Source organism: Nerophis lumbriciformis, linkage group LG05, assembly GCF_033978685.3.
Source record: "Nerophis lumbriciformis linkage group LG05, RoL_Nlum_v2.1, whole genome shotgun sequence".
Taxonomy (NCBI): Eukaryota; Metazoa; Chordata; class Actinopteri; order Syngnathiformes; family Syngnathidae; genus Nerophis; species Nerophis lumbriciformis.
In genome coordinates, this window is record NC_084552.2 from 54,803,127 (window position 1) to 54,820,847 (window position 17,721).

At 44.9% G+C, this 17,721-nt stretch overlaps 2 protein-coding genes across 3 annotated transcripts; one reads left to right on the forward strand and one right to left on the reverse strand.

Annotated features, from left to right (window-relative positions):
• The first annotated feature begins 2,282 nt into the window (after nt 1-2,282).
• nup50 (nucleoporin 50) lies at nt 2,283-6,882 on the forward strand. Of its 2 annotated transcripts, none has more exons than XM_061959712.1 (8): nt 2,283-2,472; nt 2,727-2,864; nt 5,020-5,103; nt 5,169-5,373; nt 5,445-5,984; nt 6,048-6,135; nt 6,197-6,315; nt 6,377-6,882. In XM_061959712.1, exons 2-8 carry the CDS (start codon nt 2,796-2,798, stop codon nt 6,574-6,576), a joined length of 1,305 nt encoding a protein of 434 aa, XP_061815696.1. In that variant the 5' UTR covers nt 2,283-2,472; nt 2,727-2,795; the 3' UTR covers nt 6,577-6,882. The 2 variants fall into 2 exon arrangements, with proteins under 2 accessions (XP_061815696.1, XP_061815694.1); XM_061959710.1 differs by having other exon boundaries at nt 2,732-2,864.
• Nucleotides 6,883-6,893: 11 nt separating this feature from the next.
• Nucleotides 6,894-15,874, reverse strand: kiaa0930. Its single transcript, XM_061959713.1, has 10 exons — nt 15,579-15,874; nt 15,164-15,312; nt 14,829-14,933; nt 8,591-8,668; nt 8,420-8,521; nt 8,215-8,355; nt 7,952-8,140; nt 7,706-7,865; nt 7,488-7,643; nt 6,894-7,419 (listed from the first exon to the last, which is right to left on the reverse strand). Exons 1-10 carry the CDS (start codon nt 15,703-15,705, stop codon nt 7,379-7,381), a joined length of 1,248 nt encoding a protein of 415 aa, XP_061815697.1. The 5' UTR covers nt 15,706-15,874; the 3' UTR covers nt 6,894-7,378.
• Between the last annotated feature and the right edge of the window lie 1,847 nt (nt 15,875-17,721).

The following is a 17,721-nucleotide window of genomic DNA, read 5'->3' on the forward strand; positions in this document are numbered from 1 at the left end:
AAAGTTGATGTTGTTATTCATATTCATATTCATATTCATATGTTGTTATTCATGAAAATAGTTGTTAAAATGTGTTGTTGTTTATGAAAATAGTAGTTGAAGTGTGTTGTTATTTATGTAAATAGTCATTCAGTTATGTTATTTATGAAAATGGTTGTTAATGTATGTTGGTATTCATGAAAATAGTTCTTAAAGTATATTGTTATTCATATAAATAGTTGTTAAAGTTTGTTGTTGTTATGAAAATAGTCGTTTAAGTATCTTGTTATTTATGAAAATAGTAGTTAAAGTATGTTGTTATTAATGAAAATAGTTGTTGAAGTATAATGTTATTTATGAAAATAGTAGTTAAAGTATGTTATTTATGAAAATAGTTGTTAAAGTATGTTTTTATTTATGAAAAGTTGTTTTACTATGTTGTTATTCATGAAAATAGTTGTTAATGTATGTTGTTATTTATGAAAATAGTAGATAAAGTGTGTCGTTATTTATGTAAATAGTCATTATATAATGTTATTCATGAAAATTAAATAGTTAAAACTTGTTACTTGTGAATAAATGTTAAAGTACATTATTATTGCTGGAAATATTGTTAAAGTATGTTATTTGTAAAAATGGTTGTTAAAGTAAGCTATTTATGAAAAGTTGATGTTGTTATTCAAATTCATATTCGTATGTTGTTATTAATAAAAATAGTTGTTAAAATATGTGGTTGTTTATGAAAATAGTAGTTGAAGTGTGTTGTTATTTATGTAAATAGTCATTCAGTTATGTTATTTATGAAAATTGTTGTTAATGTATGTTGGTATTCATGAAAATAGTTCTTAAAGTATGTTGTTATTCATGAAAATAGTTGTTAAAGTATGTTGTTGTTCATATAAATAGTTGTTAAAGTTTGTTGTTTTTATGAAAATAGTCGTTTAAGTATGTTTTTATTTATGAAAATAGTAGTTAAAGTATGTTGTTATTAATGAAAATAGTTGTTGAAGTATAATATTATTTATGAAAATAGTAGTTAAAGTATGTTATTTATGAAAATAGTTGTTAAAGTATGTTTTTATTTATGAAAAGTTGTTTTACTATGTTGTTATTTATGAAAATAGTTGTTAAAGTATGTTGTTATTTATGAAAATAGTAGATAAAGTGTGTCGTTATTTATGTAAATAGTCATTATATAATGTTATTCATGAAAATTAAATAGTTAAAACTTGTTACTTGTGAATAAATGTTAAAGTACATTATTATTGCTGGAAATATTGTTAAAGTATGTTATTTGTAAAAATGGTTGTTAAAGTAAGTTATTTATGAAAAGTTGATGTTGTTATTCATATTCATATTCATATTCATATGTTGTTATTCATGAAAATAGTTGTTAAAATGTGTTGTTGTTTATGAAAATAGTAGTTGAAGTGTGTTGTTATTTATGTAAATAGTCATTCAGTTATGTTATTTATGAAAATTGTTGTTAATGTATGTTGGTATTCATGAAAATAGTTGTTAAAGTATGTTAACATACTTTAACAACTATTTTCATGAATACCAACAAACTTTAACATCTATTTATATGAATAACAACTGTTATTCATATAAATAGATGTTAAAGTTTGTTGTTATTATGAAAATAGTAGTTAAAGTATGTTGTTATTCGTGAGAATAGTTGTCCATATTAGTGACCCCGAGAGGGACAAGCGGTAGAAAATGGATGGATGGAAAGATGGATGGATGGAATCACAAGGCCTTAATTGTGCCTGTTCAAAGCTGAGGAATCCTTCAGCAGCTATCATGCAAACGAGTTGTTCAAATAAATCAGTGTTTTTGTTTAAATAAGTTATCTTATTTGTATTTTTTTTTAAAGAGGGAGATGGAAATAATATTTCGTAAATATTTCAGTTTTCCTCCCAAGGTTCTGTGCAAACAGACTGGTGTCGCCACCTGCTGGACATTTTGAAAACAATTGCAGAGCCGGTATCACGATTTACGTCAGGCCCCTTTAAGCTGCGGCCTAAACTAGCATGGGGGAACTGGCCACAGAGTATTCCATCGTTGTAAATGGTATGGAGCATTGCAAAATACGCCGTATAGTTGAAATAGTTGAAATAAAGACACAGGGAATACTTTTTTTACATTGTCAAAGTGAACCGCTTGAAAATCGTTACTGGCCCCTACTAATATGGCCGCCACATATGCACGTCGCGAACAATGGCTGCTCCAGCGTGCTGACGTCACGACTTGTATCGCAAGACGTCATTGAACTACAATTCCCAGACGATCATGGCACCCACGCATGCGCAGAAAAGCGCCCGGGCAAACTCATGCGGATGTGTTGCTCCATGAAATGGCGGCGTGAGAGCCTCCTTTAATTCACCGCAGTGCCACAGTCGATGCTTGTTTTGTGTGCGAAGGCTCGTCAGGAGTGCTCCGCCGTTACGAGGCACGGCACGGCACAGGTTGCCTTTCTGCTTCCACAAAACGGTACGTTACAATCAACAATCTGTTAGCCGTCTGTTGCTAATGTTAGCAGCTAGCTATAGCTAGCTGTTGAGAGGCTGGCAGTGACAACACTGCTTTCCCGCACATTAGACACCTGCAGCTTGTTATTACTTATGGCACTCATTTAGTTTGCTTTTAGAAGCGCCTTGCGAACATACGCTACCTATTTCGGACTAATGTCAGACATTGTGTGTGTGTGTGTGTGTGTGTGTGTGTGTGTGTGTGTGTGTGTGCAGCGTAGGTTCTGTTGGTTGTGGGCGGACCTCGGAACCACAGGTGAACTGGGATTGAGGATTCAAGGTGGGATGGCCAAGCGGATTGCTGACAAAGAGCTGACGGACAGGAACTGGGATCAGGAGGAGGAGGGCGAGGAGGTGACGTCATTTCCTCAAAAAGCTCTGCAGGCATACTTGCCAACCCTCCCGATTTCCCCGGGAGACTCCCAAATTTCAGTGTCCCTCCCGAAAATCTCCCGGGGCAACCATTCTCCCGAATTTCTCCCGATTTCCACCCGGACAATAGTATTGGCACTGCCTTTAGCGTCCTCTACAATTTGTCGTCACGTCCGCTTTTCCTCCATACAAACAGCGTGCCGGCCCAGTCACATAATATATGCGGCTTTTACACACCCATAAGCATACTTGATCAACAGCCATACAGGTCACACTGAGGGTGGCCGTACAAACAGCTTTTAACACTGTTACAAATATGCGCCACACTGTGAACCCACGCCAAACAAGAATGACAAACACATTTCGGGAGAACATCCGCACCTTAACAGAACAAATACCCAGAACCCCTTGCAGCACTAACTCTTCTGGAACGCTACAGTATATACCACCAAACCCCGCCCACCTCCCGAATTCGGAGGTCTCAAGGTTGGCAAAGTATGTCTGCAGGATAGAGATGCGCGGATAGGCAAATATTTCATCCGCAACCGCATCAGAAAGTCGTCAACCATCCGCAATCCACCCGATCTAACATTTGATCAGAACTGCATCCGCCCGCCATCCGCCCGGTATATCTAATATAGACGATGCAAGGCATTAGTGAGGCACCTGCCAACTACTCCGGTTTTCCCGTAATTCGTACGGTTTTCATCAACCTATTCCGGGTTACGGGTGCAGTGATAAAAAATATGGTTTTTCTTTAATTTAAAAAAAAAAGGGTGAAAACTACGCGAATTGCACCTTGTGCAGACAAGATTTTTCGATCGGACACGGAGGAATTAGCGATGTAAAAGACCACGTTGGGACAAAAAAACACAAGTCTAATGCCGTTGCTAGCGATACAAGTGGAAAACTTTCAACGTTTTTCGTCGCCCAAACAGATTCTTTGGATGTGATAAATGCCGAAGTTTTATTTACGGAGGCAATAATTGAGCATGGACTTCCAATCGCACTGGCTGATCACATGGGACAGTTACATGTTTGTAATGCAACCTTTAAAAATCATTACGCGGTGATCGCGGTCCCAAAAATAAACTTTTCTTGCATGATAATGTCCAGAAAAATTCGCTTTATATTACTATAGAGTCCTTTTAACGAATGAGTTTGATGGTTTATCACAAACCTTAAATGAAAGAAGTCCTTTCTTCTCCTGCACCTGCATGCACTTTGGCCTTGCTTCCTGTGTGGTGCGCAATCCTGTCGGCTGTATTTCACAGCACGACATACTGTTAAAAGTGTTTATACTATTTATGCTTTCAAGTCCAAGTTGAAGAAATCTTGTTAAATGTTGACAGCATAACTACCAAAATACAGAAGTATGTCCTTAATATTTTTGCAGTGCTATTTCTGTTGAAAAGTTAAAATGATTACATTAGAGATGTGATGTGCCACTTTTCAAGTATTTTTTCATATTTTGAATTCTTTTGAAAGGCTTACAAAAAAACTACATTTGAATTGTAATTCCATGCTATTGACAGGACTATTAATTTTAATGAAGTTAGCTTACCATGTTTACAGTATGATAATTGTGATAGAAATGTGAATTTCGGGGGGTGGCGGGCAGGTAAGCTGCTTACCTGCTGCGCGTGAAGCCGGCCGCGGCGAAGGCGGACGAGGCGGGGTGTCGGTGCGGTGGGCGCGGTAGTGACCCTGGACATGCGTCGGGCCCTTCTCGCGGATCGCCTCAGCTACGGCTCCCGGTGGGGCCCTCTCGGGGGAAGGGGCCTCGGTCCCGGACACCGGCGAGGCGTCCCTTCTCCGCTCCGTAAAAGTGTCCATCTCTTTTCTTTTTTCTTCTTCTGTTGTGGCATATGCTGCAGGTGCCTGCTCGTTTTTCGTATGTGGGTAACAACATTTAACTATGTGTATATATTTCCGAATTGGTTTAACTGCCACCCGCAAAAAAAAAAAAAAAAAAATCTAATTGATCCGCCCGACCCGACCCGCACGCGGATAAAATCTTATTTTTTTAAATTTCATCCGCCCGATCCGCGGATAATCCGCAGACTCCGCGGTTGTGCCCGCAAACCGCGCATCTCTACTGCAGGACGAGCATCCAACTCAACTTTTGTCTCCTCAGGCCGGAACCTTCTCTGTGGCCAGCGTAGATGTGCTGAAGAATCGCGCCATCAAAAAGGCCAAGCGGCGAAACATCGGGGCTGAGGTAAGATCACGCAGATGACCTCATCCCTATTATCGTTGATGTGTGTGTGTGTGTGTGTGTTCCAGGGTGACGGAGCTGGAGCCTTCAAAGGCTTTCAGGGGTTCTCGATGAGTGCAGCAAGCAGCGGCTCCGCGCAACCATCTTTCCCTGGTTTTGGAAATGGCGGCGGATTTAAAGGCCTCGGGGGTCTAACCAACGGAAATAGCGTCACGCCATCTTTTGGTGGTTCGTTATCATCAACTGCTGCGACTACACCCTGCATGACGCCTGGTGAGTCATGTGACCTCAGCACGCAGCGGCCAGGGACGTCCTCGTCTCATCAGGTTCCTCTTCTTCCTCAGGGCTGGCATTCAATGGCTCCGCCTCTGCGGACAATGGAGGGAGGTCGTCCAACGGCCCCGCCCCCAGCAGCAGCAGCAGCAGCAGCAAGGAGTACAGCCGGCAGCTGACGGCGCTCAACTGCTCCGTGCGTGACTGGATCACCAAGCACGTAAACGACAACCCTCTGTGCGACCTCAACCCCATCTTCCGTGATTACGAGCGCCACCTGGCCAGCATTGAGAAGCAGTACGGCGCCAGCACCGCCGCCGCTGACGGACCTTCGGACGAGAAGAAAGATGGCGGAACGTCGCCGACCGCCGCCTCTTCTTCCTCATCCAGCAGCAGCTTGGCCCCCTTTTCTTTCAGCAAGCACAAAACGGAAGACAAGGGCTCTCCGGTTCCGCCTGGCGTCACATTTAACATAGGTCAGAAGGTGGACGGCTCGGTTCTGGGCGCCCTAGGGTCCAAGACCACGCCCCCCACCTTGTTCACTGGACAGAGCTCCTTGTTTGGAAACGCATCCTTCAGTGGGACAAAGAGTGAGGACGCCAAGCCAGCAGGTAAACACAACACACACACACTGGCAGGAGCGGGAAGGTCATGTGATCATCGTGTTTTTGTAGAGGACAACGCCGGTGGTGACGACTCCTACGAGCCGCCCAAACCGGAGGTTCAGGAGGTCAAGGAGGAAGACGCCTTCTACTCCAAGAAGTATTTGATGTCATGACGCCATCCTTTTCATTGACAACTTCTAACATTGTGTGTGTGTTAGGTGTAAAGTGTTCTACAAGAAGGAGGTGGAGTTTAAGGAGAAGGGTGTGGGCACGCTGCACCTCAAACACACGACAGAGGGAAAAACTCAGATGATCGTTCGAGCCGACACGAACCTCGGTAAGGATACACACTTCCTTTTGTAACGTAATCCCTTCCTGACATGGCGGTCCCTGCGTAGGAAACATCCTGCTCAACATTTTCCTGCACGCCACCATGCCGTGCTCTCGGGTGGGCAAGAACAACGTGATGGTGGTGTGTGTCCCCAACCCGCCCGTGGACGACAAGGACCCAACGAGCCCCGTGCCGCTCCTCATTCGCGTCAAGACCACGGAGGATGCTGACGAGCTCCACAAGACCCTGGAGGAGAGGAAGGGATAAGGCCGAGCACGGCGCCGCCCTGCTGGCCACCACCTTCTCCCACACCTAACACCACACACGGGCATGCAGAGGGTTCTAGAAGATGGTCATACTGTGAAGCGCTAGGCGACATTCCCTCCAGCTTTTATCCCACAGCGGTAAACTTTTACTCTTTTTTTTTTAATTTGCCGTTTTGTCGTGCAAATGTTTTTTGTGCCAGGGACATTTTTCTCCCATCATGGACTCTTATGTGGATATTGTTTTGCAAGTGTCCTTGGCTCCGCCCCTCGCTGTTTATTCCTACTGGGAATAAAAAGAAAACAGGAAGTCGTCGGCTCTTGTTTTTACTTTTAGTGTGTGTGGTTAAAAGAAGATTAAATTGATGCTCGTGTAAAACACTAAAAGTCTCACTGTGGACTTGAATTAAACAATCGTCACGTCTCCACACTAATAGTGCGTGTGTGTGTGTGTGTGTGTGTTGCTGTGACAAGGCCAAAAGCAAGAAGTGGCAAGAAATACGCTGCCACTTCCTGTTTGGCGGACGCTTGTTCTTCCCTTTTCAGCATCACTGCTGGACACTCACGTCTGGTGGTTCCAAAGCAGCAGAATATTTACAGCACGTCACTTCCCGGTCAAAGCCCACTGCCTTGTCACGCTGAGGTCATGTGATCCTGGCGCCGTATCCATGGAGATGAGCGGCAGGAACGTAAAGAAGACGAGGAGGCACTTCTTGGACAGCTGGTTTGTGGTTCTGGTGGCGGCGGATCGGGGTCCGGACTCGGCGTGATGCAGGGAGGCACTTGCTGATGACGCGGGTGCGCCGCTACGCCATCAGGATGGGCTTCTGACGCACCTCCAGGATGTCTGACCGTGCACGACATTGTCACATGGTTAGTGACTGCCACTGCTACTGGGTAGGGGGCGGGGCTTACCTGCGGTGATGCGGTGCAGAGGCAAGGTGACGTAGGTCAGGTGGGAGTAGAGCAGGAAGTAGTCCTCGGTGCGGTTCAGTTTCAGCCAAGACCCGACCAGAGAACGACCAGTTCCCGACAAGGAGCGTGAGCGCAGGTTGGTGGCGCTGTGGAGCTCTGACACACACACTCAGTCATCTCTCCTGACAGAGAAACTCTTTGAACTTTCACCTTTTTACCTTCATCATCATCCTCCCGGAAGAATTCCTCGCTGTCGTTGGCGGAGTGAGACTTCTTCATCTCGGCCATTCTGTGGCGAGGGATCTTGCGCCTGAGCGACGGAGAGAAGAAGGAGGGGCGGTTCCTCTCGGGCGTCGGAGGCGTGCTGAACGACGTCACCTGGATAGCGAGCACGCCAACGTCCACACACGCACGGCAAGTGGCGACTTTTGAGAATGTGGAGCGGGGGCAAGATAGCCGCTCACCCTCTCGTGCACCGGCGTCACGTGCTCCTCTTCGGTGTTGCAGGGGGAGGTGTCGCCGGTGGGCACTCTGCTGACGGCCATCTCGGCGTGACCTTTGCCCTGCGGGCCCTTCATCCTCACAAACTCCATGTTGTTGTACTTGTAGAAGCCAAAGGACATACGCTGCGCCATCTTTGCCGCCACGCTCACCTGCACAGGTTGCATCTCCGTGTTAGCCCGGCTCCGGGCGTGCATGAGCTTAGCGCGAGGAGGCGGAGTCTCACCCGGTTGTCGTAGACTTTCTTCAGCGCCTCGTAGCGGATGGAGCCCTGGAAGATGACACCCTGGAAAGTGTTGCTCTTGTCGCTCGCCACCAGCTCCACACACACCATCTCTCCCTCCCCCACCGTCATGTCGCTAAACACCTGCGAGCGCACGCGCTTTCAAGCTTGCAATGTGCCCGACCTGCACGCCTGGAAGCATAACTACCTCCTCAAAGTTGTCAATCATGAAGAATATGTTCGGGTAGCTCATCTTTGACTCCTCCCCTTTGCTGTCCATGGCATGTTTGCTGGGAGACGCAAACACTTCCTGTACCACACAGGAAATAGAATAGGCACTGGGAACTAAACGTGGCACGCGACAACACTCCGCACCCACCTGACATTTCTTCTTGTGGATGTGGATGTCGCCTGCATCTGAGCGCGTGCACACGGCGCATGTCACCACGTAGTCCAGCTGTGAAGGCATGTGCACGTCAGCTGACCGTCATGTGTGTGTGTGTGTAAAGTTAAAGTTAAAGTACCAATGATTGTCACACACACACTAGGTGTGGCGAGATTATTCTCTGCATTTGACCCATCACCCTTGATCACCCCCTGGGAGGTGAGGGGAGCAGTGGGCAGCAGCGGTGGCCGCGCCCGGGAATCATTTTGGTGATTTAACCCCCAATTCCAACCCTTGATGCTGAGTGCCAAGCAGGGAGGTAATGGGTCCCATTTTTTTATAGTCTTTGGTATGACTCGGCCGGGATTTGAACTCACAACCTACCGATCTCAGGGCGGACACTCTAACCACTAGGCCACTGAGTAGGCAATGCTTACTTAATGGGGACATCGCTCTGTTTACACCAGGGGTCTCAAACTCAATTTACCTGGGGGCCACTGGATGCAGAAACTGGGTGAGGCTGGGCCGTAAGAAAAGATTTCTTTAAAAAATCTAACATGCACTTTTTAATGAATTCACCTTCTTTGAACGGCTGTCCCGCCCTAACAACATACTTGCCAACCCTGCCGATTTTTCCGGGAGACTCCCGAATTTCACTGCCCCTCCCGACAATCTCCTGGGGCAACCATTTTCACCCGGACATCAATATTAAAGGCCTACTGAAATGCGATTTTCTTATTTAAACGGGGATAGCAGGTCCATTCTATGTGTCATACTTGATCATTTCGCGATATTGCCGTATTTTTGCTGAAAGGATTTAGTAGAGAACATCGACGATAAAGTTCGCAACTTTTGGTCGCTGATAAAAAAAAGCCTTGCCTGTACCGGAAGTAGCAGACGATATGCGCGTGACGTCACAGGTTGTGGAGCTCCTCACATCCGCACATTGTTTACAATCATGGCCACCAGCAGCGAGAGCGATACGGACCGAGAAAGCGACGATTTCCCCATTAATTTGAGCGAGGATGAAAGATTCGTGAATGAGGAAAGTGAGAGTGAAGGACTAGAGGGCAGTGGGAGCGATTCAGATAGGGAAGATGCTGTGAGAGGCGGGTGGGACCTGATATTCAGCTGGGAATGAGTAAAACAGTAAATAAACACAAGACATATATATACTCTATTAGCCACAACACAACCAGGCTTATATTTAATATGCCACAAATTAATCCCGCATAACAAACACGTCCATATAACCCGCCAATACAACTCAAACACCTGCACGACACACTCAATCTCACAGCCCAAAGTACCGTTCACCTCCCCAAAGTTCATACAGCACATATATTTCCCCAAAGTTACGTACGTGACATGCACATAGCGGCACGCACGTACGGGCAAGCGATCAAATGTTTGGAAGTTGCAGCGTACTCACGGTACCGCGTCTGCGTATCCAACTCAAAGTCCTCCTGGTAAGAGTCTCTGTTGTCCCAGTTGTCCACAGGCCAATGGTAAAGCTTGACTGTCATCTTTCGGGAATGTAAACAATGAAACACCGGCTGTGTTATCCGGCACAACAGTCAGGGGGTGCATTCTACGGCGGGGGTGCGTTATCCGGCACAACGCCTGCCGCAATACACCGCTTCCCACCTACAGCTTTCTTCTTTGCTGTCTCCATTGTTCATTGAACAAATTGCAAAAGATTCACCAACACAGATGTCCAGAATACTGTGGAATTTTGCGATGAAAACAGACGACCTAATAGCTGGCCACCATGCTGTCCCAAAATGTCCTCTACAATCCGTGACGTCACGCGCAGACGTCATCATACCGAGACGTTTTCAGCAGGATATTTCGCGCGAAATTTAAAATTGCACTTTAGTAAGCTAACCCGGCCGTATTGGCATGTGTTGCAATGTTAAGATTTCATCATTGATATATAAACTATCAGACTGCGTGGTCGGTAGTCCTGGGTTTCAGTAGGCCTTTAAGGGCGTGCCGTGATTGCACTGCCTTTAAGGTCCTTTAAAACCTGTCGTCGCCTCCACTTTATCACCATACAAACAGCATGCCGGCCCAGACATGTTGTATGCGACTTCTGGAGACACACGTTAGTGACTGCAAGGCATACTTGATCAACAGCCATACAGGTCACACCGAGGGTGGCCATATAAACAATTTTAACACTGTTATAAATATGCGCCACACTAAACAAGAATGACAAACACATATCGGGAGAACATCCACACCGTAACACAACATAAACACAACAGAACAAATACCCAGAACACCTTGCAGCCCTAACTCTTCCGGTCTACAATATACACCCCCGCTACCACCAAACCCCGCCCACCTCAACCGACGCACGGAGGCGGGGGGCCGGGGGTTTGGGGGGGTTATGTGTGGGGGGGGGGCAGGGTTGGTGGTAGCGGGGGTGTATTTTGTAGACCGGAAGAGTTAGGGCTGCATGGCATTCTGGGTATTTGTTCTGTTGTGTTTATGTTGTGTTACGGTGCGGATGTTCTCCCGAAATGTGTTTGTCATTCTTGTTTGGTGTGGGTTCACAGTATGGCGCATATTTGTAACAGTGTTAAAGTTGTTTATACGGCCACCCTCAGTGTGACCTGTATGGCTGTTGACCAAGTATGCCTTGCAGTCACTCACGTGTGTGTGTGTGTGTGTGTGTACAGAAGCCAAATACAACATGTGACTGGGCTGGCACGCTGTTAGTATAGGTCAGGGGTCGGCAACCCACGGCTCTGGAGCCGCATGCGGCTCTTTAGCGCCGCCCTAGTGGCTCTCTGGAGCTTTTTCCAAAAATGTATGAAAAATGGAAAAAGATGAGGGGGAAAATATACATTTTTTGTTTTAATATGGTTTCTGTAGGAGGACAAACATGACACAAACCTCCCTAATTGTTATAAAGCGCACTGTTTATATTAACATGCTTCACTGATTTGAGTATTTGGCGAACGCCGTTTTGTCCTACTAATTTTGGCGGTCCGTGAACTCACCGTAGTTTGTTTACATGTATAACCTTCTCCGACTTTCTAGGACGTGTTTTATGCCACTTCTTTTTCTGTCTCATTTTGTCCACCAAGCTTTTATCGCTGTGCATGAATCCACAAAGGTGAGTTTTGTTGATGTTATTGACTTGTGTGGAGTGCTAATCAGGCATATTTGGTCACTGCAAGACTGCAAGCTAATCGATGCTAACATGCTATTTAGGCTAGTTATATGTACATATTGCATCATTATGCCTCATTTGTAGGTATATTTGAGCTCATTTAGTTTCCTTTAAGTCATCTTAATTCAATTTATATCTCATGACACACTATCTGTATGTAATATGGCTTTGAATTTCTTGCGGCTCCAGACAGATTTGTTTTTGTATTTTTGGTCCAATATGGCTCTTTCAACATTTTGGGTTGCCGACCCCTGGTATAGGTTGTAGAGGGCGCTAAGGGCAGTGCCATCACGGCACGCCCTTAATATTGTTGCTTGGGTGAAAATCGGCAGACATTCGAGAGAATGGTTGCCCTGAGATTCGGGAGTCTCCCGGAAAAATCGGGAGGGTTGGTAAGTGTGACGCTGTCAAGCGCCATTCATATAAAACTCGCGGGCCGCACTAACATTAAATTTTCATATTAAGGTGCGGGCCGCAAAATAACGTCAACTGTGGCCCGCGGGCCGCGTGTCTGAGACCCCTGGTTTACACAGTCACCTTTAGGGGACCTCTGACGGTATAGGGACAAAAAAAACAGGTCACCGAAAGGGAAACCTTTTTAAATGATAGTCAGATCCATTCTGAAGATGCCTAAGTGATTTTTAAGCTTTGGCCCATAAAACATGTTTACTGGTTAGTTTGAGTGGGAGACATTTGCACAGCAGCCCCCTCATCGGGCTGTAGCAAAACTAATATAATATATAAAACGGATCGGCGCGGCGCAAGGCATTCAGGTCTTCTGGAAGCTGACCATCAAACACAAATATACTTGGTTTTTAATGACTACTTAGGCTAGCACTGTATTAACTGTATTTATCACTTTTTAATTCCAATTTATTGAAATGTCTTATTTTCAATACTTTGACAATTTTTTAAATCAAAAGTGCTCCGAGTTACCACTTTAATCACCTTATTTGTTACCAATTTATATAAATGTTGTATTATTTTCACAATTTTGGCAAAGATTTTCATCAATAGTGTCCACATGGTACCACTTTATTGACTTGTTATTTATTACTTTATCATTATTAAAATATATTATTATTTTCAAAATTACTGGCAAATATTTTAATCAAAAGTGCTCTGACTACCACTTTATTAATTTTATCACTTTATTTGTTACCTATTTATTAAAATATATGATTAATTTCACATTTAATGTCCCACGCTACCACTTTATTGACCTTTTATTCATCAGGTTATTACCAATTTATTAAACTGTGTCATTATTTTCAAAATGCTTGTATTTATCACTTTATTACCGATGTACTATTATTTTTTAAAAATTTGACGAAGATTTTTTATCAAAAGTGCCCCAAGATACCACTTTATTGACTTTATTTATTGAAATCTATTCTTAGTATAAACATTTTGGCAAATATTTCAATCAAAAGTGTCCGTAGGTACCACTTTATGGACTTGATTTTTTTTTTTTTTACCAGTTTATTAAAATGTATTACTATTTTCAAAATGTTAACACTGTACTACCTTTATTTATTACCAATTCAGTAAAACTCGTTCTTATTTTCACAATTTTGGAAACTTTTTTTCAACAAGTGTACCGGGGACGGCGTGGCGAAGTTGGGAGAGTGGCCGTGCCAGCAATCTGAGGGTTACTGGTTCAATCCCCACCTTCTACCATCCTAGTCACGTCCGTTGTGTCCTTGAGCAAGACACTTCACCCTTGCTCCTGATGGGCCTGGTTAGCGCTGTGCATGGCAGCTCCCGCCATCAGTGTGTGAATGTGTGTGTGTGAATGGGTGAATGTGGAAAATAGTGTCAAAGCGCTTTGAGTTCCTTAAAAAGGTAGAAAAGCGCTATACAAGTACGACCCATTTACCATCTTCAGTAATGCGGACCGTGTATCGATCCGTTGTGGTGAAGAAGGAGCTGAGCCGGAAGGCAAAGCTCTCAATTTACCGGTCGATCTACGTTCCCATCCTCACCTATGGTCATGAGCTTTGGGTTATGACCGAAAGAACAAGATCACGGGTACAAGCGGCCGAAATGAGTTTCCTCCGCCAGGTGGCGGGGCTCTCCCTTAGAGATAGGGTGAGAAGCTCTGCCATCCGGGAGGAGCTCAAAGTAAAGCCGCTGCTCCTCCACATCGAGAGGAGCCAGATGAGGTGGTTCGGGCATCTGGTCAGGATGCCACCCGAGCGCCTCCCTAGGGAGGTGTTTAGGGCACGTCCGACCGGTAGGAGGCCGCGGGGAAGACCCAGGACACGTTGGGAAGACTATGTCTCCCGGCTGGCCTGGGAACGCCTCGGGGTCCCACAGGAAGAGCTGGACGAGGTGGCTGGGGAGAGGGAAGTCTGGGCTTCCCTGCTTAGGCTGCTGCCCCCGCGACCCGACCTCGGATAAGCGGAAGAAGATGGATGGATGGAATAAAACTAATATATTTTTCCAAAAACAAAATCTGGTTTAGTGTTCCTTAGGATGACATTTTCATATAGCGTGATTATAAAACATTATTACCTTAAAGTATGATTCACATTCAGAATGTTCCATCCTTCTATATATGGTAGTTGGAGTTGCAGACAACTTCATTACTGCTGAATAGCAGTTTTCAGTAATGTCACAGAAGATGCAGGATTTGCTTTAACATTTAAGTGGTGAAACTTCCTATAAGAGGACAACTGTTGTGTTGTATTCTGAGGATCATGTCATATTTCATTTGAACTTCTTTTTTTTTTTTTTACTGGTCCTCAGTAGTCACATACAAATTTGTGTGAATTATGCAAAATTATTTTAATTTGGTCCCCATGAACCATATTAACTCTTTTCCCCCAGGGTCCCCAGTAAGAATGATCAGCACATCACTTCATCAATCCAGAGATTTAAAGACGTGTATGAGCTAACTGGGGAGTGGCCATTTTACCAATTTTTTTTATGCCTCCACAACCTGTAGAAAGGGTGGTCCCCACAAGTAATGATCAAAAACTTGGTCCCCATTCCAAATGATAACATGTGTGTGTGTGTGTGTGTGTGTGTTTGCACATGCAAGACCTTCTGCAGGATAAGGTTGAGGTAGACGCTCTCCTCCCAGTCGATGTCCGGGTCTCCGAGGCCCGGAAGCTTCTTGGAGTCTCTCCTGTAGACTTCCACCTCCACCTGCAAAGCACCGCCAATCAACAGGATGCAGCAAAGCCATCATGGACGCCAGCAAGAGCAGCCAACCATGCGCTCGTCTCAAACGTTCTCTCCATCCGAGGGTTCCGTATGATGTCACAGGGCACCTGACCTGACCATCGTCGACTAGTTAAGCGGGAGTCGCGTGACATCCTGCCGCTTGTTTGTGTGATGAACAAAGGAGAACCAAACAAACGCGAGCCGACGCTCACCTTCTTGCCCTCCGTGTTGTCGTCGCCCACGTAGGCCAACTTTCTGCGCACGTAGAAGAGCATGTCGTCTTGCTGGAGAGCCCACTTCTCCATGAAGTAGGTGGAGAACATCCAGGTCCAGAACACGATGCGGTCATCCTTAAAGCAACCTGCATGCACACACAGGAATCATTCATGTCAAAGGAGGCTGTTGCCAAGCGACCACGCAGAAGGTTAACTACAAGCTCCGCCCACTCGTGACATGGTGACCCATCTCATCACGTCACTTTCAGCGGGAATCTGGTGAGAGCACGTGATCGTGATGACATGTTGCAGCGAGAGTGACGTCATCGTCAGTCACGTGACGGGCGGCGCTAACCACAATGCTACATGAAATAATGGCGGTAAACGAGGCAATAGCATAAACAGGGCTGACCCAGGCCGCTCGTTTCCTGCCGGACGTTGAGTCGGTTCCGTTCGTCGGCGATGGCCTTCAGCATCTGCTGCAAGGACCCGTCCAGTTCGGCGGTGTCCTCCTCACACAAGCCCGGTACAGACGCCATCTCCGCGCTGGGACCATGACAGGATGGGCCCGAGCTGCGGACCGGAAGCAGCAACCGGCGGGGAGGCCGACGTTGTCTACAACCCCGGCAGATCGAGGCGAGGTGCCGCCGGTAACGGGTCCGCTTTCCGCGCTGCTGGAGGAGGTTCTGTTGTGTGGATCAGCTGGAACCACCCCTCCAACTTCCGGTAACACGAGGGTCTTAAAGGGGACACCCTCAGCTAACGTGTGCAAAGATCACAAGACTTGTATTTAATCAACTTTATTGTACTGTACATTTATTCACTTTCACTTTACTTTGGTTGCACTCTTTGACATTGTATTTAAACATTTCAAATAAGTGTTTGCATTGAGTTTCGAACGTTTTTTGTCGTAAATTTCAAATGTTTTAACTTTTCACATAAGCACCGCGCCGCTACCCCGAATGGGACAAGCGGTAGGAAATGGATGGATGGATGGCATACACCAGTTAGCGTTGTTGCTGTGAGGTGCTTACATGAAACTTCCGGTGTTTCTACACTACTGAATCAAGCGAACCCCAAACTGGTTTAGTCCCCGCCCGCCTCAGCCATTTGCTAGCATCGGTGTTAGCCTAGCTATGTACTAATCTATACGTTTTTTAAACACTTTTTCCAATATCTTCCATGTGGACGCAACACTAACATTAACCTTATTTTACATTTCAAATAAATATCCTGCTCTTCTCCCAAACGGGACATGTTCTACAACGGTTCCTGCTGTCAAATGGGAGCTTACGGATGACATGGTGTGAGAAAACGAGTGGACTTTCTCAGACAAAGGATGACGTCATGGTTTGTAAACGTACATATACGTCATGAAAAGTCTATTATAGTTGTATAGCGCTTTTCTTTAGTGACTCAAAGCACTTTACGTATTAAAATCTAAGTTACATTTAAACCAGTGTGGGTGGCACTTGGAGCAGGTGTGTAAAGTGTTTTGCCCAAGGGCACAACCGCTGTAACCAGGGCCGGCCCGTGGCATAGGCCGTATAGGCAAATGCTAAGGGCGCCGTCCATCAGGGGGCGCCACGCCAGTGCCACAAATGTTGGAGAAAAAAAAAAAAAAAAGTTGGTACTATTATTTCTAAATACAAAAAATAATCCAACGTTAATTAAAATGCAAAGTAAAGCCTATATAATGGAAATATTATTTGTTACAATAATGCGCCCCCTCCCTTCCCGTATCATGACTCTTTTTGGACGTCACCACATCAAAAAATCAACACAAGATGTCAAAACGGCCAAAACTGTCAGGTGCCCAGGGAAGAAAAAAGAGAAAAGAGGAGAAACGAGAAAAAGACAAGAGGTAGCAGGTAGGTAACGTTAGCCTACATGAAATTATTTGTCTGTTACAGAATAGTAACCTGGCTTTTTAGCATTAAGCTAATGTTACATGATTCGGCAATTGCTAATCAATAAATAGCTAGTTCTGTTTTAACGTCGGGTTAATATTGTGGAGGGGGCTAAATTGTTATGGAAAATAATAATGTAACGTTAGGTAATTACCTTACATTCCTCAGGGACATTTGTATTAGATCTTTTAAGCAGGTGTTTTTTGTTTACATTGTTATTGCCTTCTGGTTAGCTAATGTTTGCCCTGCAGGTAATAGTCACTTTTCCACCCCTTTATATATTAGGTATAGTTGTAAGCCTAGTTGTTAAAGTGCACATCATTAATGTAAATTAAGCAATATGTATGTAAAAAATATTGTATTTCATATATTCATTTTTTATTTTTTGCATTCATTTATTTATTCATATTTTTTTTTATCTTGTTAACTATTCTGATTGTTAATTTGCTTTCTTTAAGTAAAAAAAAGGTCAAAGACAAAGCTATTCGGTTTCTTGTGAGTATATACACTTCACTGCCGATGTGGGGGGGCGCCACCTAAAATCTTGCCTAGGGCGCCAGATTGGTTAGGGCCGGGCCTGGCTGTAACCATGATGGTGGAATCGGGAATCGAACCTGGAACCCTCAAGTTGCTGGCACGGCCGCT